Source organism: Scatophagus argus, chromosome 5 (assembly GCF_020382885.2).
Source record: "Scatophagus argus isolate fScaArg1 chromosome 5, fScaArg1.pri, whole genome shotgun sequence".
Lineage (NCBI taxonomy): Eukaryota > Metazoa > Chordata > Actinopteri > Scatophagidae > Scatophagus > Scatophagus argus.
Window position 1 is genome coordinate 17,784,653 of NC_058497.1, and position 25,882 is coordinate 17,810,534.

Sequence of the window (25,882 nt, forward strand, 5' to 3'; positions counted from 1 at the left end):
AGTCCTGAAAAAAAATTTTTCACAAAAAAGAAAAAATATTAAAAATGCTGTGTGCTGAATAAAGTCTTAATACATAAAAAGTATGGGAAATACTGAGTTTTGTTTATGCACTTTGATGATTCATGTAACATATAACGACCCATTGAAGGAGTGTTTTGGTAAGATTAACTGCAGTGACAGCTAACCCACAACATAAAAGATTTAAGTGAAGGAGGACAAAATTAGGAAAATATATTTGCAAGAATAACTTGAAACATGTCTTTCTAAAGAGAAAAGGACAGGGGGGAAACACCATGGAAACGACATGAACAAGATTTAATTAATACTAATCAAATATAATACTAACTTAATTAATGTTTGTGTAGGGTGTCCTCTGTACTGTGTAGTAAGCTGACATACAGTAGTGGGAGGGAAGCCTTTGTCTGAAACTCTATATAAAACTGTGAAAACACATGCTCACATACAGACACATGAGCAATGGAGATCTCAGCTGTTTTTATTGGTCTGATTCTGTCTCTGGGTTTGTGTGAGCTGAACTCAGCTCTTGCCTTGAATGATTCTGGAGATGCTCTGAAACAAAGGGCTGGGCTTACAGAGGATAGGAGTGGTGCTGGGGTCAGCGCTGAGGCCTCATCTGTGAAATGTAAGCTTCAGGGTACCAGTCGTCTGCCTGCATTCTCAATGGATGGAGACTACATTATTGGAGGTGTTTTCTCCATACACCACTACAAACAAACAGTGGACAATAAATACACCACCATGCCTGAGCCTCTAAAGTGCACAGGGAGGTTAGTAAGAGGTAGAAGTCATGAATAAGAATATGTTAGAATGAATGGGGATTAAAATGTTTTGATATGTATGATGTGATTATAAAAGTTCTGTAAAGCTTCTGTAAAATCTAGATTATTTTTAAAACACAGAATCAAAAGAAATTAACTTTTTGAAATATTGTTAAACAGTGCGTTACAATCCCTGTGAATTATGACCAAATTCTGTTTGTTGCGGTGTCTGTTTTGTTTTATAGATGCAACACAAGCATCAGTTAGTTGCGTTTCTTCTTTATTCTGTGTTTGTTTGTTTATTTGTGAACTGATTATATGTAAATCTGGACAGTGACATAAGTATCTGTGTGCAGAATCGACTCCCGTGGACTGCGCCTCTCATACGCCATGGTCTTCGCCATCGAGGAGATTAACAACAGCTCGGAGCTGCTGCCAGGCATCAAACTCGGTTATCAGATCCACGACTCGTGCGCCGCAGTGCCCGTGGCGGTGCAAGCGACATTCCAGCTATTAAATGGTCTGGACCCAGTGTTTTACACGGGCGATAATTGCTCACAGTCAGGTATGGTGATGGCCATCATCGGTGAGTCTGGCTCCACTCCATCCATCAGCATGTCGCGCGTAATCGGGGCCTTCGACATTCCACAAGTAAAGACTTTGGATTCTCTGTCAAATTTAGGTCGTAGGTCGGTGCTGATTTTTTTGTCTGACCCGTTAAAGAATTACATTTCTGTTTTCCTTCAGGTGAGCCACTTTGCCACTTGTGCATGTCTGTCCGATAAGCAGCAGTTCCCGACTTTCTTCAGAACAATCCCGAGTGATCAGTTCCAGGCTGACGCGCTGGCCAAGCTGGTGAAACACTTTGGCTGGACTTGGATAGGTGCTGTCCGCTCGGATTCGGACTATGGCAATAACGGCATGGCGACTTTCCTGCAAGCAGCCCAGAAGGAGGGGATCTGTGTGGAATACTCTGAATCTTTCTATCGATCCCACCCACGCAGCAGGGTCCAGAGAGTAGCAGACGTCATCCGCAGGTTTTCACATCACTGATTGTGCTTTTTGTTCCTTTTGTGACACTGACTTTCTCAACACAAAACCACAAAAAAATGTTTTATCAACCCTGAGATGGAAGATTATTTCATTATCTCAACTGCCAATTGGTTTTCTTATTTCATGATGTCTATTTTTCTTTATTTTTGAAATTTTCATAAAATTAGATTTTGAGAAACCATATATTCTGGATCTAAAGCAGTTTCCAATAATCATTGTGTAACTTTCTCATTGAAATCTCTTTATGTGGCGTTACCCGATATAATGCACTGTAACGTGTGTGCAGGTCGACAGCTGTGATTGTTGTGGCATTTGCAGCCTCTGGAGACCTCAGGATCCTGCTGGAGGAGCTGTCGCGTGAGCCTTCTCCTCCTCGCCAGTGGATCGGCAGTGAGGCCTGGGTAACCGACCCAGACATGTTGAGGTTCAGCTTCTGTGCTGGAGCCATTGGATTTGGGATTCAGCGATCTGTCATTCCAGGTGTGAGAGAATTCTTGCTGGATCTCTCTCCCACTGACGTGGCTGCCTCCCCAGTGCTTACTGAGTTCTGGGAGGAGGCATTCAACTGCAGGCTGGGAAAAAGTGAGAAATTTGTGCATATTTTTAACATTGGCGGAATTCTCTGTTGGATCGTTGCGGTTGTGTTGTTCTGTTGACTGTCTTAGTCAAGCTCACTCAAATCAAAAAAAAATCATCATCTTCTTTAAAATGAAACCCCACATTAAATTTATTGATTCTGAGAAGAGACTTGAAGTGGAAATCAAATACCTCTCTGCGTATCATCTCACTTGACATAATTTCAACTCAAAGTTTAGGACCTCTCTGTACAGTGTCCAGCCAGCCAATTTCAATGAAGATGAAAATTTCTTTCCCCTGCATCTCCCAAACATAGATGAACATATATGCTATTAATTACCCTCTTATCCCTCTTATTGTACTGCTGATCTCAAATTATTTATTTATTTTAAATACAGTTTGGTATATCAAGTCAGTTAGTGATTAATGAAAGACTTTTGGATATTTCTGTCTTTCATAAATGTATCTAATCATATGATATAGGATTCATGTTAATGTGAATCTGTATAAGTAAAAGTGAAAAAAAAAATGTAAATGTTTTATAAATGAATTTGACTAGAGATCAGTTTGTGGAAAACTCAGTGTGTACTTAAATGGACCACAAAGAAACGAGATAACTGAACACAAAAGAAGTAATACTAATCTAATATCTTTGTCAAAGCAAAAATCACCTTCTTCTGTCTCTGTGTGTTTTCAGCTGCAGCCGTGGATGAGAGAGTGTGTGATGGATCTGAAGACATACAGACGCTCCAGAGCCAATACACTGACACATCTCAGCTCCGAATCACTAACATGGTGTACAAGGCTGTTTATGCAATAGCACATGCCATTCATAATTCAGTGTGTCAGGAAACAAATTCTACAACTCAGTGTGACAAAATCACCAGGATAGAGTCCAAACAGGTCAGTTGAAATAAAAAATGAACACCCAAGCACTCTTGTTTCAGTACCTATTTTGATATCAAGTACTTTTTACATTGTCTTTCCTCTTCATTGTGGTCCTACTTTCCCTGATCTACACAGGTTCTCACTCAGCTGAAGAAAGTCAATTTTTCCCAGAATGGTTATGATGTGTCATTTGATGCCAATGGGGATCCTGTGGCCACATATGAGCTGGTTAACTGGCAGAAAAGTGAAAGTGGCAGCATTGAGTTGGTGACAGTAGGTTTCTATGATGCATCACTGCCTGTGGGACAGGAGTTCAGTATCAACAGGAACCTCACCTGGATGGAGGGCAGCACACAGGTAAGGAGGCCAACATCAGTGATTCAATATCAAACATCAGATTTGGTGTTTTAAAAGGAAACACTATTCATTTTTGATCCCTGTTGACCCTGTCCATATTGACTAACAAGAGATCCATTCATAATATAATATAATATAATATAATATAATATAATATAATATAATATAATATAATATAATATAATATAATATATTGGAATGGAAAAAGCTGTAACGTACATAACATAACCAAGATACTGAAGTGGCTGTAGGAAGTTTTTTCTTCAAAACCAATATCATCAAGAGGATTTGTTACAAATGCTAGTGACATTTTCTGTGCATTGATTGGTATGTGTGTATTGCTTTAACACAGACAACAATTTGAACATATTGATTAATCCTGTGATCTGTGTAGCACATTGAATATGTCTGAATTGCTTTGTATCTACATGTCAGGTCCCTGTGTCAGTGTGCAGTGACAGCTGTCCTCCAGGAACTCGTAAAGTCCTGCAGAAAGGAAAACCCATCTGCTGTTATGATTGTATACTGTGTCCTGAGGGAGAGATTAGCAGTGCTACAGGTAACCTTTTGTTTTTAATGCATGTTGACAACATCAAACATTTGCCTGCTAAATGTACTTTTTGGTTTGTTTTTCCAGATTCCCCTGATTGTTTCCCTTGCCCCAAGGAGTTTTGGCCTAATGCAGAGAGAGACTCTTGTCTCCCCAAACCTGTAGAGTTTCTGTCCTTTGACGAGGTCCTAGGAATCATCCTGGCTGCATTCTCAGTTGCTGGTGCCTGTCTTGCCATTATAACAGCGGCTGTGTTCTTTCATCACAGGACATCCCCGATTGTCAGGGCCAACAACTCTGAGCTGAGCTTCCTGCTGCTCTTCTCCCTGACTCTCTGTTTCTTATGTTCATTAACTTTCATTGGAGCACCCACTGAGTGGTCCTGCATGTTGCGCCACACAGCATTTGGGATCACCTTCGTCCTCAGCATCTCTTGTGTTCTTGGGAAAACAATAGTTGTGTTGATGGCCTTCAAAGCTACACTCCCAGGGAGTAACGTCATGAAATGGTTTGGTCCTCCACAGCAAAGAATGACTGTGGTGTCTTTTACATTTGGTCAAGTTTTAATATGTACCATTTGGTTGGTTCTTAGTCCCCCTTTTCCAATGAAAAACCTGACCACATACAAAGAGAGGATCATCCTGGAGTGTGCATTGGGCTCAGATATTGGGTTCTGGGTTGTGCTCGGGTACATCGGCCTGCTGGCTGCCTTTTGCTTAGTGTTAGCTGTCTTAGCCCGCAAACTACCTGATAATTTTAATGAAGCCAAATTTATCACCTTCAGCATGTTGATATTCTGTGCAGTGTGGATCACCTTTATCCCAGCGTATGTCAGCTCTCCTGGGAAATTTACTGTGGCTGTGGAGATATTTGCCATTCTGGCCTCCAGTTTTGGATTAATTCTGTGTATATTTGCTCCAAAGTGTTTCATCATATTGTTTAAGCCAGAGAAGAACACAAAGAAACATTTAATGAACAAAAATTAAACCTAAGGCATGTGAGGTTTTCAAACAGTTAAGACAGATCATAAAACATAGTTATAGAACATACACTATGTAGACAAAGGCTTTGAGACTCTTGATTACTGCACAAAAGGGATTTTAATGACATTGCGTTTGAAATAAATAGACATGTGCAGTGGGGCACAGTCCTGCTGGAATATAAATGGGCCTTTTCCAAACTGCTTCCACAAAGTTGGAAGCATAGCATTGTCCAAAATGTCTGTCTGTTGGTATTCTGAAGCATTAAGATTTCCCTTCACTGGAAGTAAGGGGCCGAGCCCTGTACCACAACTGAATTAAATAATAAAGAGGTGCGTCCCAATACTTTAGTGTATATAGTGTATGTTATACAGATTCAACAGTTTCCACCGAGTTATTCCCACATACAAGTTTGTTTTTATAATTAATTTTTTAATTGCACATTTTTGAAAGTCCTGAAAAAAAATTTTTCACAAAAATGAAAAAATATTAAAAATGCTGTGTGCTGAATAAAGTCTTAATACATAAAAAGTATGGGAAATACTGAGTTTTGTTTACGCACTTTGATGATTCATGTAACATATAACGACCCATTGAAGGAGCGTTTTGGTAAGATTAACTGCAGTGACAGCTAACCCACAACATAAAAGATTTAAGTGAAGGAGGACAAAATTAGGAAAATATATTTGCAAGAATAACTTGAAACATATCTTTCTAAAGAGAAAAGGACAGGGGACACACACCATGGAAACGACATGAACAAGATTTAATTAATACTAATCAAATATAATACTAACTTAATTAATGTTTGTGTAGGGTGTCCTCTGTACTGTGTAGTAAGCTGACATACAGTAGTGGGAGGGAAGCTTTTGTCTGAAACTCTATATAAAACTGTGAAAACACATGCTCACATACAGACACATGAGCAATGGAGATCTCAGCTCTTTTCATTGGTCTGATTCTGTCTCTGGGTTTGTGTGAGCTGAACTCAGCTCTTGCCTTGAATGATACTGGAGATGCTCTGAAACAAAGGGCTGGGCTTACAGAGGATAGGAGTGGTGCTGGGGTCAGCACTGAGGCCTCATCTGTGAAATGTAAGCTTCAGGGTACCAGTCGTCTGCCTGCATTCTCAATGGATGGAGACTATGTTATTGGAGGTGTTTTCTCCATACACCACTACAAACAAACAGTGGACAATAAATACACCACCATGCCTGAGCCTCTAAAGTGCACAGGGAGGTTAGTAAGAGGGAGAAGTCATGAATAAGAATATGTTAGAATGAATGGGGATTAAAATGTTTTGATATGTATGATGTGATTATAAAAGTTCTGTAAAGCTTCTGTAAAATCTAGATTATTTTTAAAACACAGAATCAAAAGAAATTAACTTTTTGAAATATTATTAAACAGTGCGTTACAATCCCTGTGAATTATGACCAAATTCTGTTTGTTGCGGTGTCTGTTTTGTTTTATAGATGCAACACAAGCATCAGTTAATTGCGTTTCTTCTTTATTCTGTGTTTGTTTGTTTATTTGTGAACTGATTATATGTAAATCTGGACAGTGACATAAGTATCTGTGTGCAGCATCGACTCCCGTGAACTGCGCCTCTCATACGCCATGGTCTTCGCCATCGAGGAGATTAACAACAGCTCGGAGCTGCTGCCAGGCATCAAACTCGGTTATCAGATCCACGACTCGTGCGCCGCAGTTCCCGTGGCGGTGCAAGCGACATTCCAGCTATTAAATGGTCTGGACCCAGTGTTTTACACGGGCGATAATTGCTCACAATCAGGTATGGTGATGGCCATCATCGGTGAGTCTGGCTCCACTCCATCCATCAGCATGTCGCGCGTAATCGGGGCCTTCGACATTCCACAAGTAAAGACTTTGGATTCTCTGTCAAATTTAGGTCGTAGGTCGGTGCTGATTTTTTTTGTCTGACCCGTTAAAGAATTACATTTCTGTTTTCCTTCAGGTGAGCCACTTTGCCACTTGTGCATGTCTGTCCGATAAGCAGCAGTTCCCGAGTTTCTTCAGAACAATCCCGAGTGATCAGTTCCAGGCTGACGCGCTGGCCAAGCTGGTGAAACACTTTGGCTGGACTTGGATAGGTGCTGTCCGCTCGGATTCGGACTATGGCAATAACGGCATGGCGACTTTCCTGCAAGCAGCCCAGAAGGAGGGGATCTGTGTGGAATACTCTGAATCTTTCTATCGATCCCACCCACGCAGCAGGATCCAGAGAGTAGCAGACGTCATCCGCAGGTTTCTGCATCACTGATTGTGCTTTTTGTTCCTTTTGTGACACTGACTTTCTCAACACAAAACCACAAAAAATGTTTTATCAACCCTGAGATGGAAGATTATTTCATTATCTCAACTGCCAATTGGTTTTCTTATTTCATGATGTCTATTATTCTTTATTTTTGAAATTTTCATAAAATTAGATTTTGAGAAACCATATATTCTGGATCTAAAGCAGTTTCCAATAATCATTGTGTAACTTTCTCATTGAAATCTGTTTATGTGGCGTTACCCGATATAATGCACTGTAATGTGTCTGCAGGTCGACAGCTGTGGTTGTTGTGGCATTTGCAGCCTCTGGAGACCTCAGGATCCTGCTGGAGGAGCTGTCGCTTGAGCCTTCACCTCCTCGCCAGTGGATCGGCAGTGAGGCCTGGGTAACCGACCCAGACATGTTGAGGTTCAGCTTCTGTGCTGGAGCCATTGGATTTGGGATTCAGCGATCTGTCATTCCAGGTGTGAGAGAATTCTTGCTGGATCTCTCTCCCACTGACGTGGCTGCCTCCCCAGTGCTTACTGAGTTCTGGGAGGAGGCATTCAACTGCAGGCTGGGAAAAAGTGAGAAATTTGTGCATATTTTTAACATTGGCAGAATTCTCTGTTGTGTTTTTATTGATTCTGAGTAAAGACTTGAAGTGGAAATCAAATACCTCTCTGTGTATCATCTCACTTGAGATAATTTCAACTCAAAGTTTAGGACCTCTCTGTACAGTGTCCAGCCAGCCAATTTGAATGAAGATGAAAATTTCTTTCCCCTGCATCTCCCAAACATAGATGAACATATATGCTATTAATTACCCTCTTATCCCTCTTATTGTGCTGCTGATTTCAAATTATTTATTTATTTTAAATACAGTTTGGTATATCAAGTCAGTTAGTGATTAATGAAAGACTTTTGGATATTTCTGTCTTTCATAAATGTATCTAATCATATGATGTAGGATTCATGTTAATGTGAATCTGTATAAGTTAAGGTGATAAAAAATGTAAATGTTTTATAAATGAATTTGACTAGAGATCAGTTTGTGGAAAACTCAGTGTGTACTTAAATGGACCACAAAGAAACGAGATAATTGAACACAAAAGAAGTAATACTAATCTAATATCTTTGTCAAAGCAAAAAACACCTTCTTCTGTCTCTGTGTGTTTTCAGCTGCAGCCGTGGATGAGAGAGTGTGTGATGGATCTGAAGACATACAGACGCTCCAGAGTCCATACACTGACACATCTCAGCTCCGAATCACTAACATGGTGTACAAGGCTGTTTATGCAATAGCACATGCCATTCATAATTCAGTGTGTCAGGAAACAAATTCTACAACTCAGTGTGATAAAATCACCGGGATAGAGTCCAAACAGGTCAGTTGAAATAAAAAATGAACACCCACGCACTCTTGTTTCAATACCTATTTTGATATCAAGTACTGCTTTTTTTACATTGTCTTTCCTCTTCATTGTGGTCCTACTTTCCCTGATCTACACAGGTTCTCACTCAGCTGAAGAATGTAAATTTTTCCCAGAATGGTTATAATGTGTCATTTGATGCCAATGGGGATCCTGTGGCCACATATGAGCTGGTAAACTGGCAAAAAAGTGAAAGTAGCAGCATTGAGTTGGTGACAGTAGGTTTCTATGATGCATCACTGCCTGTGGGACAGGAGTTCAGTATCAACAGGAACCTCACCTGGATGGAGGGCAGCACACAGGTAAGGAGGCCAACATCAGTGATTCAATATCAAACATCAGATTTGGTGTTTTAAAAGGAAACACTATTCATTTTTGATCCCTGTTGACCCTGTCCATATAGACTAACAAGAGATCCATTCATAATATAATATAATATAATATAATATAATATAATATAATATAATATAATATATTTAAGAGATGTGGAACAAAATCCATCCTTCTCACATTGTATTAAAACAGCATCCAAAACTCAGGTAATATGAGACCTCACCAATTAAGTGGGTATGTATGTAAGAACAGTATTTGCAGTATAAATTTTATTTTTTCCAAGATAGTGTAAAATAAACTAAACTGGAATGGAAAAAACTGTAACTTACATAATATAACCAAGATACCCAATCAATTTGGTAACTCATCCTTATTCAAGCTTCTTCTGATATTTTTTATCTTTTACAAAGAACACATGTCTTTCAGTAGTTATATTTGAGTGGCTGCAGGAAGGTTTTTTTTTCTTCAAAACCAATATAATCAAGAGGATTTGTTACAAATACTAGTGACATTTTCAGTACATATATTGGTATGTGTGTATTGCTCTAACACAGACAACAATTTGAACATATTGATTAATCCAATGGGGCAGCACGGTGGTGCAGTGGTTAGCACTGTCGCCTCATAGCAAGAGGGTTCCAGGTTCGATTCCCGGTCTGGGCCCTTCTATGTGGAGTTTGCATGTTCTCCCCGTGCCTGCGTGGGTTTTCTCCGGGTTCTCCGGCTTCCTCCCACAATACCAAAAACATGCACATTAGGTTAACTGGCTACTCTAAATTGCCCCTAGGTGTGAGTGTGAGAGTGTGTGGTTGTTTGTCTTTGTGTGTTGGCCCTGCGATTGACTGGCGACCAGTCCAGGGTGTACCCCGCCTCTCGCCCGTAGTCAGCTGGGATAGGCTCCAGCTCCCCCGCGACCCTGACGGATAAGCGGTATAGAAAATGGATGGATGGATGGATGGATTAATCCAATGATCTGTGTAGCACACTTGAATATGTCTGAATTGCTTTGTATCTCAGGTCCCTGTGTCAGTGTGCAGTGACAGCTGTCCTCCAGGAACTCGTAAAGTGCTGCAGAAAGGAAAACCCATCTGCTGTTATGATTGCATACTGTGTCCTGAGGGAGAGATTAGCAATGCTACAGGTAACTTTTTGGTTGTCATGCATGCCTACAACATTAAAGATTTGCCTACTAAATGTTCTTTTTGGTTTGTTTTTTCAGATTCTCCTGATTGTTTCCCTTGCCCCAAGGAGTTCTGGCCTAATGCAGAGAGAGACTCTTGTCTCCCCAAGCCTGTAGAGTTTCTGTCCTTTGACGAGGTCCTAGGAATCATCCTGGCTGCATTCTCAGTTGCTGGTGCCTGTCTTGCCATTATAACAGCGGCTGTGTTCTTTCATCACAGGACATCCCCGATTGTCAGGGCCAACAACTCTGAGCTGAGCTTCCTGCTGCTCTTCTCCCTGACTCTCTGTTTCTTATGTTCATTAACTTTCATTGGAGCACCCACTGATTGGTCCTGCATGCTGCGCCACACAGCATTTGGGATCACCTTCGTCCTCTGCATCTCTTGTGTTCTTGGGAAAACCATAGTTGTGTTGATGGCCTTCAAAGCTACACTCCCAGGTAGTAACGTCATGAAATGGTTTGGTCCTCCACAGCAAAGAATGACTGTGGTGTCTTTTACATTTGTTCAAGTTTTAATATGTACCATTTGGTTGGCTCTTAGTCCTCCTTATCCATTGAAAAACCTGACCACATACAAAGAGAGGATCATCCTGGAGTGTGCATTGGGCTCAGATATTGGGTTCTGGGTTGTGCTCGGGTACATCAGCCTGCTGGCTGCCTTTTGCTTAGTGTTAGCTGTCTTAGCACGGAAACTACCTGATCATTTTAATGAAGCCAAGCTTATCACCTTCAGCATGTTGATATTCTGTGCAGTGTGGATCACCTTTATCCCAGCATATGTCAGCTCTCCTGGGAAATTTACTGTGGCTGTGGAGATATTTGCCATTCTGGCCTCCAGTTTTGGTTTAATTCTGTGTATATTTGCTCCAAAATGTTTCATCATATTGTTTAAACCAGAGAAAAACACCAAGAAACATTTAATGAACAAAAATTAAGACTAAGACATCTGAGGTTTTTGAAATAATATCTATCCATCTATCTATATATAAAAATCCCCCTTTCACCAGCTCCCCCACCCTACTGGTGTGTGTCTTTCTCAAGCTCAGGTTCCCTACCAAAGGCCTTGGAGTCTGGTTGTTTTGTGCAGTATCTTAGCTGTTCCTAAGACCAGCGATGTTGTACCTGGAATCTGGGACCCCTGTTCCACTTTGGGGGTCACAGTCCCCAGTACCTCGATTACCACTGGCATCGCTGTTCCTTTTGCTCACCACATTTTTTCTAGCTCTTCTCCCAGCGATTGTTTTTTTTAGAGGTTGTCACGTTCCTTCACCTTGATGTTGCTGTTGCTTGCTGCCGCTTCTGTTGTTTGTTCACCACCACAATGGCCAGTTCGCCATCTTCGGCTGGTTTTGTGTATATATATATGTATATATTACAGGTTTACATGCTGTCAGCGTCATTGTTGAATGTCATTTTTGTCCTTTTAATTTACAATTTTTTTTTACAAATACAAAAATGATTAATAAAGTCACAACTTATTCAGGAAAATTGCATGGTATTGTGATCTGTCGTGGGATTTTGATAAAATGATTGCTATTTGAGGAATATTTCTGTATTTCTGAAAAACATTTTAAATGGTGAAAATGCAAGTTCAATCCTCAATGAGAAAGCTATAGCATTAGCTATAACTAACTATATCTATAGCATATTACACATGGTATAATCAAAAGTCAAGCTCCTTATGTTGCCATAAATGTTTTGCAGCAACATTTGCAACCTCAGTCCCTGGAATGTGATTAAAATATGTTTTCAGAAAATTAATACATTTTCAGCTGCAGCAGCTCAAATAGCAATGATGCAATATCCACTTGTAAAAAATGTGTAATTCCTTTTTGAGACATCATTGTTCTTTAGTAAACGCATAACATTAATTTGTAAAAAATCAGAATCGTTCCACTTTGATGAAATATATCATAGATTGAAGAACTGACCTAATGATCCAGGCTACTGTAATGCTTGTTGATATCATGATTTTGGGGTTGCCTGTTTTTGGACTTTGGATGTTTTTCTAGTGCCCTCGGACTTTTTTTTTCTTTTTTCTTTTTTGCCTGTGTTGGTCACAGTGCTGTGCTGTCAGCGGAGAAATGTTGAGCTTGCATGCTCTAGCATCTTTATCTGCAATCTTTGGACCTGCTAGTTTCCTATCTTCACCCCAGCCTGCTAGTCTCCAGTCTTCATTCTGACCCGCTAGCCTTCATCCTTGATCCAGGCCTACTTGCCTCCAGCTCTAATCCAGCATGCTGGCCTTCAGTTTACTAATCTTCAGCTTTCACAGCGACCTGCTAGTCTTCAGCAAAGTCGTCTCCAGCCTCCACCAGCCTTCACCCTACCTGCACCTGAGTCAACTGACCTGCTGGATCCTGGTCCTGATCCTGTCTCCCCTGAATTCAACAAGCCTTCAATGGACTAGGTAAGGGGCCATCTGGACATGCTTTGAAGAGTCTTACCTTGAGGTAGGAGGTAGGTGTGGGTTCATTTCAGGGAGGCTTTGGAGAAGAACTTTGATTTGGCTTCAAGGAAACTTTGTCAAACTTTTTGTCAAAGGGAAAGCAGGGCTTGGCTCAGCCTGTGTTCAAGAGGAACTGCCGAGCATATAGACAACTCATGAAAAGTGCACATTTATAGTTTTAACTATATTTAGAGTAAAAAACTAATACGATATAAGAATAAATCACAAATTGCAATCTGGTGTTTACAATGATTTACTATGAATTAAGAAACAAGAGAGAAATGGGGACATACCATAAAAAAGAGAAGGATAAGAGATCAGCAAAAACTAGGAAAAACTGTTCTCTGTCTGATGTATGTTAAGCTGACGTACAAAAGAGGGAGGGAAATTTTTGTCTGAAATTTATATAAAGCATAAAGCACATATAGAACGCCCATACACAGACACTTGAACAATGGAGATCTCAGATCTCTTTATTAGCCTGATTCTGTCTCTGGGTTTGTGTAAAGTGAACTCAGCTGTTGACTTGAATGTGTCTGGGGATGCTGTGAAACAAAGGGCTGGGCTTACAGAGGATAGGAGTGGTGCTGGGATCAGCACTGAGGCTTCATCCATGAAATGTAAGCTTCAGGGTACCAGTCGTCTGCCTGCATTCTCAATGGATGGAGACTACGTTATTGGGGGTGTTTTCTCCATACACAACAACATGCACACAGTCAAACATAACTACACCACCATGCCTGAGCCACTAAGATGCACAGGGAGGTCAGTAAGAGGAAGAGGTGCGGGATAACAGGATGTTAGACTGTGTGCATAGAAATGTTTTGATATGTGTGATGTGCTTGCTATCATGTTATAAAGCTTTTTGTAGAGCCTTGAAAAAGTAGAATGTAATTTTATGACAAACCATTTTTATGTTTTTTTAATTGAAATGTAGATGTGTTGAATTCTAGTTTCATTGTTTTATACGGGGAAACAAAAACAAGATAAGACGTTAGATTTAACTGACTTTGGTTATTCCATTGATTGAAATTCCTGTGAATATTGGAGTGATCTTATCTCGAGATTTGAATTTTGCTCGTCAGGTAACTATGATATTTATTTATTTTATCACATGCATATCAGGTGTTGTCCATGACTGTGTTCATTTTATTGTCTATTTTCTATTGAAATTATTGTTAATTGTCCTGGTGATTTGTAAATTCGGACGGTGACATCAGTTTCTGTGTGCAGCATCGACTCCCGTGAACTGCGCTTCTCACGCGCAACGGTCTTTGCCATCGAGGAGATTAACAACAGCTCGGAGCTGCTGCCAGGCATCAAACTCGGTTATCAGATCCAAGACTCGTGCGGCACAGTGCCCGTGGCGATGCATGTGACATTTCAGCTTTCAAATGGCCTAGACCCGGTGTTTTACACTGCCGAAAATTGCTCACAATCAGGTATGGTGATGGCCATCATCGGCGAGTCTGGCTCCACTCCATCCATCAGCATGTCGCGCATCATCGGGGCCTTTGACATTCCTCAAGTACATATAACTTTATGGCAAAACATGTGATATAGACCATGACTTTTTGTCTGTCCTGGTTAAAATTACATTTCTGCTTTCCTTCAGGTGAGCCACTTTGCCACTTGTGCATGTCTGTCCGATAAGCAGCAGTTCCCGACTTTCTTCAGAACAATCCCGAGTGATCAGTTCCAGGCTGACGCGCTGGCCAAGCTGGTGAAACACTTTGGCTGGACTTGGATAGGTGCTGTCCGCTCGGATTCGGACTATGGCAATAACGGCATGGCGACTTTCCTGCAAGCAGCCCAGAAGGAGGGGATCTGTGTGGAATACTCTGAATCTTTCTATCGGACCCACCCACGCAGCAGGATCCAGAGAGTAGCAGACGTTATCCGCAGGTTTCTGCATCATTTACTGTTTTTGTTCTTTGTATGACGCTGACTTTCTTCACATAAAACGACCAAAAAATATTGCATCAACCCCGAGATGGAAGATTATTTCGTTTTTTTTTTTTTTTGTCAAGATAAAAAATAATTTAGATTTAACTTGTTTCTATCATGTTCCGTCAAATATGAGATGAGAAATTATGTTATTTTATAGTGGTAAGATGTGTCTTTTTGCTTTCATCACGTGTATGTCCTCACTGTATAATGACCAGAGCAAACACAACAGTATCTCTTTGTGTTGACTATCTGGATACGTGTATCGGCATGTTGCTGGTCGAAAACTGGGATGTATGGTTTCCCATGCATTACAGATCTAAAGCAGTTTTCAATATTCTTTGTGTAACTTTCTCACTGAAATCTCTTTATATGATGTTAACCTATAATGTAATGTGTCTACAGGTCAACAGCCAAGGTTGTTGTGGCATTTGTAGCCTCTGGCGACATAAAGATCCTGCTGGAGGAGCTGTCAGTCGAGACCTCTCCTCCTCGTCAGTGGATCGGCAGTGAGGCCTGGGTAACCAATAAAGACATGCTGAAGTTCAGCTTCTTTGCTGGAGCCATTGGATTTGGGATTCAGCGATCTGTCATTCCAGGTCTGAGAGAATTCTTGCTGGATCTCTCTCCCACTAAAGTGGCTGCGTCTCCAGTGCTTACTGAGTTCTGGGAGGAGGCATTCAACTGCAGGCTGGGAAAAAGTGAGAAAGTTGCACTGATTGATTTTTTAACATCAGTGACATTCACATTTGCATCCTTGTGGTTGTTTATTTTGTTAATTTTGGAACTTACTACGTTAAAAAGCAGCTTCTTAAGGTAAAAGTACGGATTTCCCTCGGGATCATTAAAATATCTATCTATATCTCAACCGCACAACATATACACAGCCTCCAAGCCACCAAGGAAAATACTGATACCATTGTGTATCAGTAAGGATAGCTCTAGTGAGGCTATGCGATGTCAGTGATATTAGCTTATTTATGTATTTTAAGCATACTAAAACAGGTTAAGTCAGTTGGAAATTAAAGGAAAGATTGTGGACATTTTTGCTTTTGACTAATCATCTGAAAATGAAATGTTGTGAATGTGTATTAGTATGCACAGATTTAAAAAAGAAAAAAATCAGGACCTGATGCAAACTACTGCAGCAGGTATTTGAAAGAAAGAAATGAAATCTGCACAACAGTAATTTAAAATGTAATGTAAAAAGATCATTTATGTATGAATTATAACAAAATGGATGCATGAGTTTCGAAGCATGGTTGGCTTAAATTAAACAAAGAAAAAACAAAAAAAGAATAATAAATGCATGGAATAATGAAAGAATAATATTGTGGTATCATTGTCAAGCCTAAAAACACCTTTTTCTGTCTGTGTGTTTTCAGCTGCAGCCGTGGATGAGAGAGTGTGTGATGGATCTGAAGACATACAGACGCTCCAGAGCCAATACACTGACACATCTCAGCTCCGAATCACTAACATGGTGTACAAGGCTGTTTATGCAATAGCACATGCCATTCATAATTCAGTGTGTCAGGAAACAAATTCTACAACTCAGTGTGACAAAATCACCAGGATCGAGCCCAAACAGGTCAGTTAGAATAAATAAATGAACACCTAAGTTCCCTTTTCTGTTATTTCTATTCAGTACAGTTTTCAGTACATTTTTCTTAGGTTTTAATTTCTGTACCTCGCTGTCTTACTTTACCTCATCCTCACAGCTTCTCGCTCAGCTGAAGAAAGTAAATTTTTCCCAGAATGGTTATGATGTGTCATTTGATGCCAATGGGGATCCTGTGGCCACATATGAGCTGGTTAACTGGCAGAAAAGTGAAAGTGGCAGCATTGAGTTGGTGACAGTAGGTTTCTATGATGCATCACTGCCAGCAGGCCAGGAGTTCAGTATCAACAGGAACCTCACCTGGATGGAGGGTAGAACACAAGTAAGGAGTCAAATAAGTAATAATTTTACATTTTCAAAATTCAGAACTGTTGTTTGAGTGTGATATGTGTACACTGAAAAAAGAAACAAAACTTCTCTAATTGGGTCACTCTAATTGTTCATCCAGTCCATATTGGTTGGGGGTCCATTTCTACTACACTTCCATGGTTGGATATGTGATTGATAAAAAGACAATAAAAAGTCTGACTTTGGAGGATAACCGATTGATTTGACCAAGTTGATTGAATTCAGACTTGCTGAGCCTTATTTTAGCTTCAGCCTGTCAAGATTGTCGGCGTCACTGACGTAGAAAAGGGCTGAACCCCGATGCAGAGTGAAAGACAGGCAGGGAGGCGAAGTGGAGGTCCAAAAACAATAAGTCTTTATTTTAATAAGCAAACTCAAAAAAATGCTCACATTTACTGTGGCATAATAGCTCCTGGCAAAAACAAGGCATGGCAAGGCAAGAAAAAACAAACATTCCTGGCATGGACACTGAAGACAAAGCAGAAATGAAGCTAAACTCTGACAAAACGTGACTGGGAAGACAAGGACTAAATAGACAAGACAATGAGACACAGGTGGCACACATTAGGAGAAAACCAAAAGCAAAGTTGCATGAAAACAGGGCACACAGGGGAAGTGACGCTTTTCAAAATAAAACAGGACATGACAAAAACCTTGAACATAATACATAGAAACAAGACACACATGGAACATGATACAAGGACTATCAAAAAACAAAGCATAACCAAAAACACCAGGCATGACACAGCCAAGCTTTACAACACATTTTTACATAATTTGAGTATTGTGGAGTTTGTCCCTTAGATGTAACAATCAAAGACCTGAGTTGAAGATTTCCTCACTGCCAGTTGTAACAAGAGGAATAGTTGCAAAGTCAAACTTTCAATTTACACATTGCCATGTGAGTGTTCTTTTAGAGAAGCTTGAAAAAATGTTAATTTCTCCTCAGAGCTTGCTGCATAGCACACCTGAATTGTTTTGTATCTCCATGGCAGGTGCCTGTGTCAGTGTGCAGTGACAGCTGTCCTCCAGGAACTCGTAAAGTGCTGCAGAAAGGAAAACCCATCTGCTGTTATGATTGCATACTGTGTCCTGAGGGAGAGATTAGCAATGCTACAGGTAACTTTTTGTTTCTAATGTGTATTTATGACATCAAATATTTGACTGCTGAAAGTTCTTTTTGGGTCTTTTTTTTCAGATTCTCCTGATTGTTTCCCTTGTCCCAAGGAGTTCTGGCCTAATGCAGAGAGAGACTCTTGTCTCCCCAAACCTGTAGAGTTTCTGTCCTTTGACGAGGTCCTAGGAATCATCCTGGCTGCATTCTCAGTTGCTGGTGCCTGTCTTGCCATTATAACAGCGGCTGTGTTCTTTCGTCACAGGACATCCCCGATTGTCAGGGCCAACAACTCTGAGCTGAGCTTCCTGCTGCTCTTCTCCCTGACTCTCTGTTTCTTATGTTCATTAACTTTCATTGGAGCACCCACTGAGTGGTCCTGCATGCTGCGCCACACAGCATTTGGGATCACCTTCGTCCTCTGCATCTCTTGTGTTCTTGGGAAAACAATAGTTGTGTTGATGGCCTTCAAAGCTACACTCCCAGGGAGTAACGTCATGAAATGGTTTGGTCCTCCACAGCAAAGAATGACTGTGGTGTCTTTTACATTTGTTCAAGTTTTAATATGTACCATTTGGTTGGTTCTTAGTCCCCCTTTTCCAATGAATAATCTAACCACATACAAAGAGAGGATCATCCTGGAGTGTGCATTGGGCTCAGATATTGGGTTCTGGGTTGTGCTCGGGTACATCGGCCTGCTGGCTGTCTTTTGTTTTGTGTTAGCTGTCTTAGCCCGCAAACTACCTGATAATTTTAATGAAGCCAAGCTTATCACCTTCAGCATGTTGATATTCTGTGCAGTGTGGATCACCTTTATCCCAGCGTATGTCAGCTCTCCTGGGAAATTTACTGTGGCTGTGGAGATATTTGCCATTCTGGCCTCCAGTTTTGGATTAATTCTGTGTATATTTGCTCCAAAGTGTTTCATCATATTGTTTAGGCCAGAGAAGAACACAAAGAAACATTTAATGAACAAAAATTAATAAATGAATTAATCACAACATCTGATGTTTGGAAATACTTAAGAGGTGTATACAATACATATATGTTTGGCCAAATCCGTGCTGTATCACCAGCAACAACTAACAAAATAATGAAGCTAATTAAAACTTTTAACTTAAAACATGGTTAATTCAAATATATTTCTTACATTCATGGCAGTATTCTGAATAATCAAGGATCCTGTCATGTTTCAGGATGGTAGTCCCAAAAGCATTTTTTTTTCTTTGTTACACACGGAAAGATGTCACGCTTCACACACCTGTCAAATGGTTTTCTACCACATACTGCATTTCGGCGTCATCAGGTTGCTTCCACCATCTTTGGCAAATAGACTGAACCATATTTTTTCACACTGCAGTGAGGGTGTGGCTGCACATGTGCATGTTTTCTTGGTGGGGCAATCTCTTCTTCATCAGCGTTTGCCCCATCACTTTGCCCATTCGCACCAGATCTCCTCAACTCACAGTGGCTTGAAGTCCACATATTGGTGGATCTCCTTCTTTGCTCTCCCAGAAGCCAGACTGTTGGATCTGTACTGTATTCAACTGTGGCAGACAGGTCTATAAAGTGGAGCATTGTGCAGACAGTCCATTTTCTGGTTCTTCCTGACATCCTGTCGTAGCAGATCATGTGATCACACATGTCCGTTCCTCTCATATTGTTTATTCAGACACCACTGCAGGTCTGGGTATGCTCACATGACTCTTGTTTTAGCTTGACCATCTCCTGCTGCTGTTCTGGAGTTCTATTCCGCAGACTGTAGAAGTCATGAGAACCTGCTTTTTTTTGTCCAGCAACTTTGCCCCAGCGGGCTTCAAAGGTTTTCTAACGATCACTTCAAAAATGCACTGCTGTTTCTTCGCCACTGGACATTTTTGCCTTGCTTTCTACAGGGATCCTGTTATTCATGACAGTTCCTGTTGCTGGTAGACCTTTAACGTGTGGGGCAACAGGTAACTTGATGGAAGTACAGTACCTGTTCAAGTACAGGTGGGTTGTTTTTGGGATAGACTTCTACCATAAGAAGTACTGCATTTTCCTCCCATCTCTGTGTTCTTGTTCTTCTCATCATAGATAGACAGATAGATAGATATGTGTGTGTGTATGTATTGAAGTACTGATATAACACTCCAGTCTATTGCCTTTCTGCCTCTCTGCAGAATATCAAATTATAACAGTCTTTAATCAACTCATGAATGAGTCTGACTGCATCACTGTCCTCTCATAATAAAGGTAAAGCTCAACCTCAGGTGTCATATTACAAACATACAATCATTTCTAACAAAAATAAAACAACATGCTTTTTTATCTACATCTAATGTGTTGGCTGCGTGCATGCTTACAACATAAAGACTAACTGGTAAGTTAACTGTATCATTTGACAGCACAACCCATCTCTATTTTGAGTTGCGTCAGATTTGTTTTTCACTCCACATGAGCTAAATCTCTCCCCCGGGGTCATTACAGTATATTTTCAAATACTATGCTTTATAACATTTTGGAGTCTTATAAGGTAACTTTAATGTTGATCAATTATGAATAGATCACTTTTAAAGGAATGCAAAATACACACAATATCATCAGTGTCTGTTTTATGTCTTGGGGGTGGCCTGACCCATAATTGCTTTCTCTCTGCTCCTCTTTGGCCTCAGCAGGCCTGTGGAACATTAGGTTCAAACAGTGCCACCAAGAGGTCAAAACTGGGGACTTGGACGGCAAGCACTTCCAAAGCATCTAAATATTTGTACAGAGGGATATAATCAGGGACAACGGCCACCCTCTGAAGATCAGCATACTGAAACAGACAAGCCTGCCTAAATGAAATTTACACATGGCTGCCAAAACCCAAAGAGCCAACCTAACGTGTAAATCATTGCTCCACTTTGGGAGAAAATTTAGAAAAATTCATTTATTTATTTTTGAGGAAAATCCAAGCAAAGAGACTGGTCAGTGAGATTTCTTTAAGCAAGTAACATTTCCCTCTTTTTGTTAAGCTCCATTCCATCTTGAGATTTATATTTTATAAAGGTATGAAATCAAACAAGCAATACACTTAAGTGTATAGTCTTCACTAACAATATGAGCTGAAAGAAAGCAACAGAGGTGTTGGGGTAGGACAATATTTGGAGGATATCAATGTTTAAAATGATACCTTCACAGGAGAAGAAAACAGAGAGTACACATAATGGAAATTATTGTTTATGCATTGAAAAACAAACAAGCAACCGGAAAGACTTGGACAGCAATTCATCCAACACCACTGGGTAAGGGCCCCCTCCCTCTGACGTGGGTAAGCTGACATACAGCAGAGAGAAGGAAGCTCTTGTATCAAAACCTATATAAACCAGTGACAACAAAGTATGCCTACCAAGAAACAGTTGGGGGATGGAGATCTCAGTTTTCTTTATTGGCCTGATTCTGTCTCTGAGTTTGTGTGAGCTGAACTCAGCTCTTGCCTTGCATGTGTCTGGAGATGCTCTGAAACAAAGGGCTGGGCTCACAGAGGATAGGAGTGGTGCTGGGGTCAGCACTGAGGCCTCATCTGTGAAATGTAAGCTTCAGGGTGCCACTCGTCTGCCTGCATTCTCAATGGATGGTGACTACGTTATTGGAGGTGTTTTCTCCATACACGCCTACATGCACACTGTGAAGCATAACTACAACACCATGCCTGAGCCACTAAGATGCACTGGGTAAGAGGGAGACGTCTTTCTAGAAGACGTCTAACTGTCTGAAGATAGAAATGTTTAGATTTAGCTCTATGATGTGCGAAGAATTGCGTTGAAAAGCTCTCGTGTAGTATTGCAAAACTTAATTTTGTACCTGTCCATTTGAACTGCATGTAATAATGATTCACAAAATAGTACGGTGTAGATATCTGGAAAAAGGGCCACTGTTATGTTTCTTTGGAGAAAAATGTACCAAGATTTATTGTTGTTGTTGTTTTTAAGGATGCTATAAATACTGCGTAGGACAAAAGAATGCTTGCTTGTAACTGACTAACTGACTATTTTTAATTTGTGCATTAACATTCCGGTGAATTGTTGTGTACTGTTATGTAGGATTCAAAGATACAGTGTAGATGGAGGTTATTGTTAATATGAATTGCAGATCTCTATCGTGTTTTCAGTTAAATTTGTGAACTGTCCTTATCATATGTAAACTTCAACAGTTACATGAGTGTCTGTGTGCAGCATTGACTCCCGTGAACTGCGCTTCTCACGCGCAATGATCTTCGCCATCGAGGAGATTAACAACAGCTCGGAGCTGCTGCCAGGCATCAAACTCGGTTATCAGATCCACGACTCGTGCGCCGCTGTACCCGTGGCGGTGCATGTGGCATTTGAACTCTTAAATGGCAGGGACCCTGTGTTTTACACGGGCGATAATTGCTCACAATCAGGTATGGTGATGGCCATCATCGGTGAGTCTGGCTCCACACCATCCATCAGCATGTCGCGCATCATCGGGGCCTTCAGCATTCCTCAAGTAAAGAGTTTGAATTTCTGGTAATGTATTTATTTTAGCTCCGTGCTGATTTTTTTTATTTTTGGTTCAATTTAAGAGTTACACTGACTGTTTTCCTTCAGGTGAGCCACTTTGCCACTTGTGCGTGTCTGTCCGATAAGCAGCAGTTCCCGACTTTCTTCAGAACAATCCCGAGTGATCAGTTCCAGGCTGACGCGCTGGCCAAGCTGGTGAAACACTTTGGCTGGACTTGGATAGGTGCTGTCCGCTCGGATTCGGACTATGGCAATAACGGCATGGCGATTTTCCTGCAAGCAGCCCAGAAGGAGGGGATCTGTGTGGAATACTCTGAATCTTTCTATCGGACCCACCCACGCAGCAGGATCCAGAGAGTAGCAGACGTCATCCGCAGGTTTCTGCATCACTGATTGTGCTTTTCTGGCTTGTTGTACTCTTACCTTCTGTATACAAAACCATAAGAAATGTTCAGCCAATTAGAAGATGAACTTGTGTATTTTAATTTCCTCTTGACAAATCATCATGTAGCGTGATTATTTCTCTAATATGTCATAATTATCATAAAAATGGGTCTTTGAGAACAACACCATTCATTAAGCACAAAAAAATTATATTTTGTTTCTTCGTGTGGTTGATTGTATTGGTGTAATATGATTCACTTTAATATCTTTACAGGTCGACAGCAATGGTTGTTGTGGCATTTGCAGCCTCTGGGGACATGAAGATCCTGCTGGAGGAGCTGTCACTTGAGCCCTCTCCTCCTCGCCAGTGGATCGGCAGTGAGGCCTGGGTAACCGACCCAGACCTGCTGAGGTTCAGCTTCTGTGCTGGAGCCATTGGATTTGGCATTCAGCGATCTGTCATTCCAGGTCTGAGAGAATTCTTGCTGGATCTCTCTCCCACCAAAGTGGCTGCGTCTCCTCTGCTTAAGGAGTTCTGGGAGGAGGCATTCAACTGCAGGCTGGGAAAAAGTGAGGCAGTTATACTAATTTTTAACATGTCATTATCTGTTGGGTCTTTGTGCTTTACTGATTGTCTGGGTGGAGATCCTGTGTTTAAAAGTCACCAGCTGCTTTCAGATGGAACAGCTGTCTCTTGAAAGGGAATTGCCTTGATACTGAGCAAAGACTTAAGGTGGACAGAAGGTACATCTCGGTGAATAATCTCACTTGATGATTTCAGGTCAATTTCAGCTCAGCTTTAGCATTAACTTTAACTTAAACATTAACAGGAATAATAATGTATAATGTAGTATCACAGCCAAAACCACATCTTACTCTGTGTGTTTTTAGCTGCAGCTGTAGATGAGAGTATGTGTGATGGATCTGAAGACATACAGACGCTCCAGAGTCCATACACTGACACATCTCAGCTCCGAATCACTAACATGGTGTACAAGGCTGTTTATGCAATAGCACATGCCATTCATAATTCAGTGTGTCAGGAAACAAATTCTACAACTCAGTGTGACAAAACCAGCAGCATAGAGTCCAAACAGGTCAGTCAAAATGAGCAAGTGAACACACCAGTCTCTTTTTTACCCCACAATTATGTACCTTCCATGAAGTCAAATCAAAATTCCTTTTTTTTTTACATTATTCCATATTTCTCTGTCATTGTTTTAATTTATAATTTTAACAGGTTTTTCTTCAGCTGAAGAAAGTAAATTTTTCCCAAAATGGTTATGACGTGTCATTTGATGCCAATGGGGATCCTGTGGCCACATATGAGCTGGTTAACTGGCAGAAAAGTGAAAGTGGCAGCATTGAGTTGGTGACAGCAGGTTTCTATGATGCATCACTGCCAGCAGGCCAGGAGTTCAGTATCAACAGGAACCTCACCTGGATGGAGGGCAGCACACAAGTAAGGAGACAAAAAATAATAATTTAACTAATTTGCATTTCAGATCTGTTGTTCTTGAAGGGTTGAACATACATATGTTCAATAGAAAAATGTTTTTGGTTGCTCATCTAGTTTTGTTGGTCTAAACTGGTAGTGAAGTGATCCATAAATGGACAGTAGGGGTCAACTGATTTAAAAAAAAATGGATGGGGGCTCCTCAGTGCTTTACAAGCATTACTGCATCAAAAGCTATCTGACATGACTCGGAAATCTTTTAGGACAAGAGATGAGTTTTATTTAGGTATTATTTATTCACATTCACAGACTTCCTCATACTCTGACGTTCTCCAGGAAGACTTTGTTTGAATTTTACTGGAAATATTTGTCTTAATTTAAGCATATCTGCATGCACACCTGTATATGGCTGTTTGTATCCATGTGCCAGGTGCCTGTGTCAGTGTGCAGTGACAGCTGTCCTCCAGGAACTCGTAAAGTGCTGCAGAAAGGAAAACCCATCTGCTGTTATGATTGTATACTGTGTCCTGAGGGAGAGATTAGCAATATTACAGGTAACTTTTTGGTTGTCATGCATGTCAACATCAAATATTTGCCCGCTAAAAGTTCTTTTTGGGTCTTTTTTTTTTCAGATTCTCCTGATTGTTTCCCTTGCCCCAAGGAGTTCTGGCCTAATGCAGAGAGAGACTCTTGTCTCCCCAAGCCTGTAGAGTTTCTGTCCTTTGACGAGGTCCTAGGAATCATCCTGGCTGCATTCTCAGTTGCTGGTGCCTGTCTTGCCATTATAACAGCGGCTGTGTTCTTTCATCACAGGACATCCCCGATTGTCAGGGCCAACAACTCTGAGCTGAGCTTCCTGCTGCTCTTCTCCCTGACTCTCTGTTTCTTATGTTCATTAACTTTCATTGGAGCACCCACTGTGTGGTCCTGCATGCTGCGCCACACAGCATTTGGGATCACCTTCGTCCTCTGCATCTCTTGTGTTCTTGGGAAAACCATAGTTGTGTTGATGGCCTTCAAAGCTACACTTCCAGGTAGTAACATCATGAAATGGTTTGGTCCTCCACAGCAAAGAATGACTGTGGTGTCTTTTACATTTGTTCAAGTTTTAATATGTACCATTTGGTTGGTTCTTAGTCCCCCTTTTCCAATGAAAAACCTGACCACATACAAAGAGAGGATCATCCTGGAGTGTGCATTGGGCTCAGATATTGGGTTCTGGGTTGTGCTCGGGTACATCGGCCTACTGGCTGTCTTTTGCTTAGTTTTAGCTGTCTTAGCCCGCAAACTTCCTGATAATTTTAATGAAACCAAGCTTATCACCTTCAGCATGTTGATATTCTGTGCAGTGTGGATCACCTTTATCCCAGCATATGTCAGCTCTCCTGGGAAATTTACTGTGGCTGTGGAGATATTTGCCATCCTGGCCTCCAGCTTTGGGTTAATTCTGTGTATATTTGCTCCAAAGTGTTTCATTATATTGTTTAGGCCAGAGAAGAACACAAAGAAACATGTAATGAACAAAAATCCATCTTAATGTGAGGTTTGGAAATAAATAATTAAAATGGTAACTTACAGTATCTGGCATATCCTGTGCAATTAAACAAAAAAATTCACCCTGATTTTAATAAGTAGATTTACATTTTTT

At 40.8% G+C, this 25,882-nt stretch overlaps 4 protein-coding genes across 4 annotated transcripts; all 4 read left to right on the top strand.

Annotated features, from left to right (window-relative positions):
* The first annotated feature begins 1,085 nt into the window (after positions 1-1,085).
* On the top strand, positions 1,086-5,459 carry LOC124058986 (extracellular calcium-sensing receptor-like). The gene is made up of 7 exons (XM_046388642.1): positions 1,086-1,430; positions 1,527-1,816; positions 2,119-2,414; positions 3,106-3,311; positions 3,432-3,653; positions 4,089-4,212; positions 4,291-5,459. Exons 1-7 carry the CDS (start codon positions 1,170-1,172, stop codon positions 5,187-5,189), a joined length of 2,298 nt encoding a protein of 765 aa, XP_046244598.1. The 5' UTR covers positions 1,086-1,169; the 3' UTR covers positions 5,190-5,459.
* A 751-nt stretch (positions 5,460-6,210) lies between these two features.
* On the top strand, positions 6,211-11,889 carry LOC124058956 (extracellular calcium-sensing receptor-like). Its single transcript, XM_046388600.1, has 8 exons — positions 6,211-6,422; positions 6,770-7,064; positions 7,162-7,451; positions 7,753-8,048; positions 8,644-8,849; positions 8,975-9,196; positions 10,245-10,368; positions 10,447-11,889. Exons 1-8 carry the CDS (start codon positions 6,316-6,318, stop codon positions 11,343-11,345), a joined length of 2,439 nt encoding a protein of 812 aa, XP_046244556.1. The 5' UTR covers positions 6,211-6,315; the 3' UTR covers positions 11,346-11,889.
* Positions 11,890-13,511: 1,622 nt separating this feature from the next.
* LOC124059864 (extracellular calcium-sensing receptor-like) lies at positions 13,512-18,860 on the top strand (the record flags this gene model as incomplete). The annotated part of the gene is made up of 8 exons (XM_046390245.1): positions 13,512-13,624; positions 14,093-14,387; positions 14,475-14,764; positions 15,212-15,507; positions 16,192-16,397; positions 16,528-16,749; positions 17,771-17,894; positions 17,974-18,860. Coding segments are annotated over exons 1-8 (2,427 nt in total), but the record flags the coding sequence as incomplete, so codon positions are not given.
* Positions 18,861-21,465: 2,605 nt separating this feature from the next.
* LOC124059389 (extracellular calcium-sensing receptor-like) lies at positions 21,466-25,882 on the top strand. Its single transcript, XM_046389334.1, has 8 exons — positions 21,466-21,584; positions 22,086-22,380; positions 22,482-22,771; positions 23,053-23,348; positions 23,670-23,875; positions 24,019-24,240; positions 24,665-24,788; positions 24,867-25,882. The coding sequence occupies exons 1-8, from the start codon at positions 21,481-21,483 to the stop codon at positions 25,769-25,771; spliced, it is 2,442 nt and encodes an 813-aa protein (XP_046245290.1). The 5' UTR covers positions 21,466-21,480; the 3' UTR covers positions 25,772-25,882.

Coding starts and splice junctions, on each gene's coding strand:
- LOC124058986 (XM_046388642.1), top strand. CDS start 1,170: ATGGTCTTCGCCATCGAGGAGATTAACAACAGCTCGGAGCTGCTGCCA. Junction 1,431..1,526: donor GGGCCTTCGACATTCCACAA/GTAAAGACTTTG, acceptor GTTTTCCTTCAG/GTGAGCCACTTTGCCACTTG. Junction 1,817..2,118: donor GTAGCAGACGTCATCCGCAG/GTTTTCACATCA, acceptor ACGTGTGTGCAG/GTCGACAGCTGTGATTGTTG.
- LOC124058956 (XM_046388600.1), top strand. CDS start 6,316: ATGGATGGAGACTATGTTATTGGAGGTGTTTTCTCCATACACCACTAC. Junction 7,452..7,752: donor GTAGCAGACGTCATCCGCAG/GTTTCTGCATCA, acceptor ATGTGTCTGCAG/GTCGACAGCTGTGGTTGTTG. Junction 8,049..8,643: donor CAACTGCAGGCTGGGAAAAA/GTGAGAAATTTG, acceptor GTGTGTTTTCAG/CTGCAGCCGTGGATGAGAGA.
- LOC124059389 (XM_046389334.1), top strand. CDS start 21,481: ATGGATGGTGACTACGTTATTGGAGGTGTTTTCTCCATACACGCCTAC. Junction 22,772..23,052: donor GTAGCAGACGTCATCCGCAG/GTTTCTGCATCA, acceptor ATATCTTTACAG/GTCGACAGCAATGGTTGTTG. Junction 23,876..24,018: donor GCAGCATAGAGTCCAAACAG/GTCAGTCAAAAT, acceptor TAATTTTAACAG/GTTTTTCTTCAGCTGAAGAA.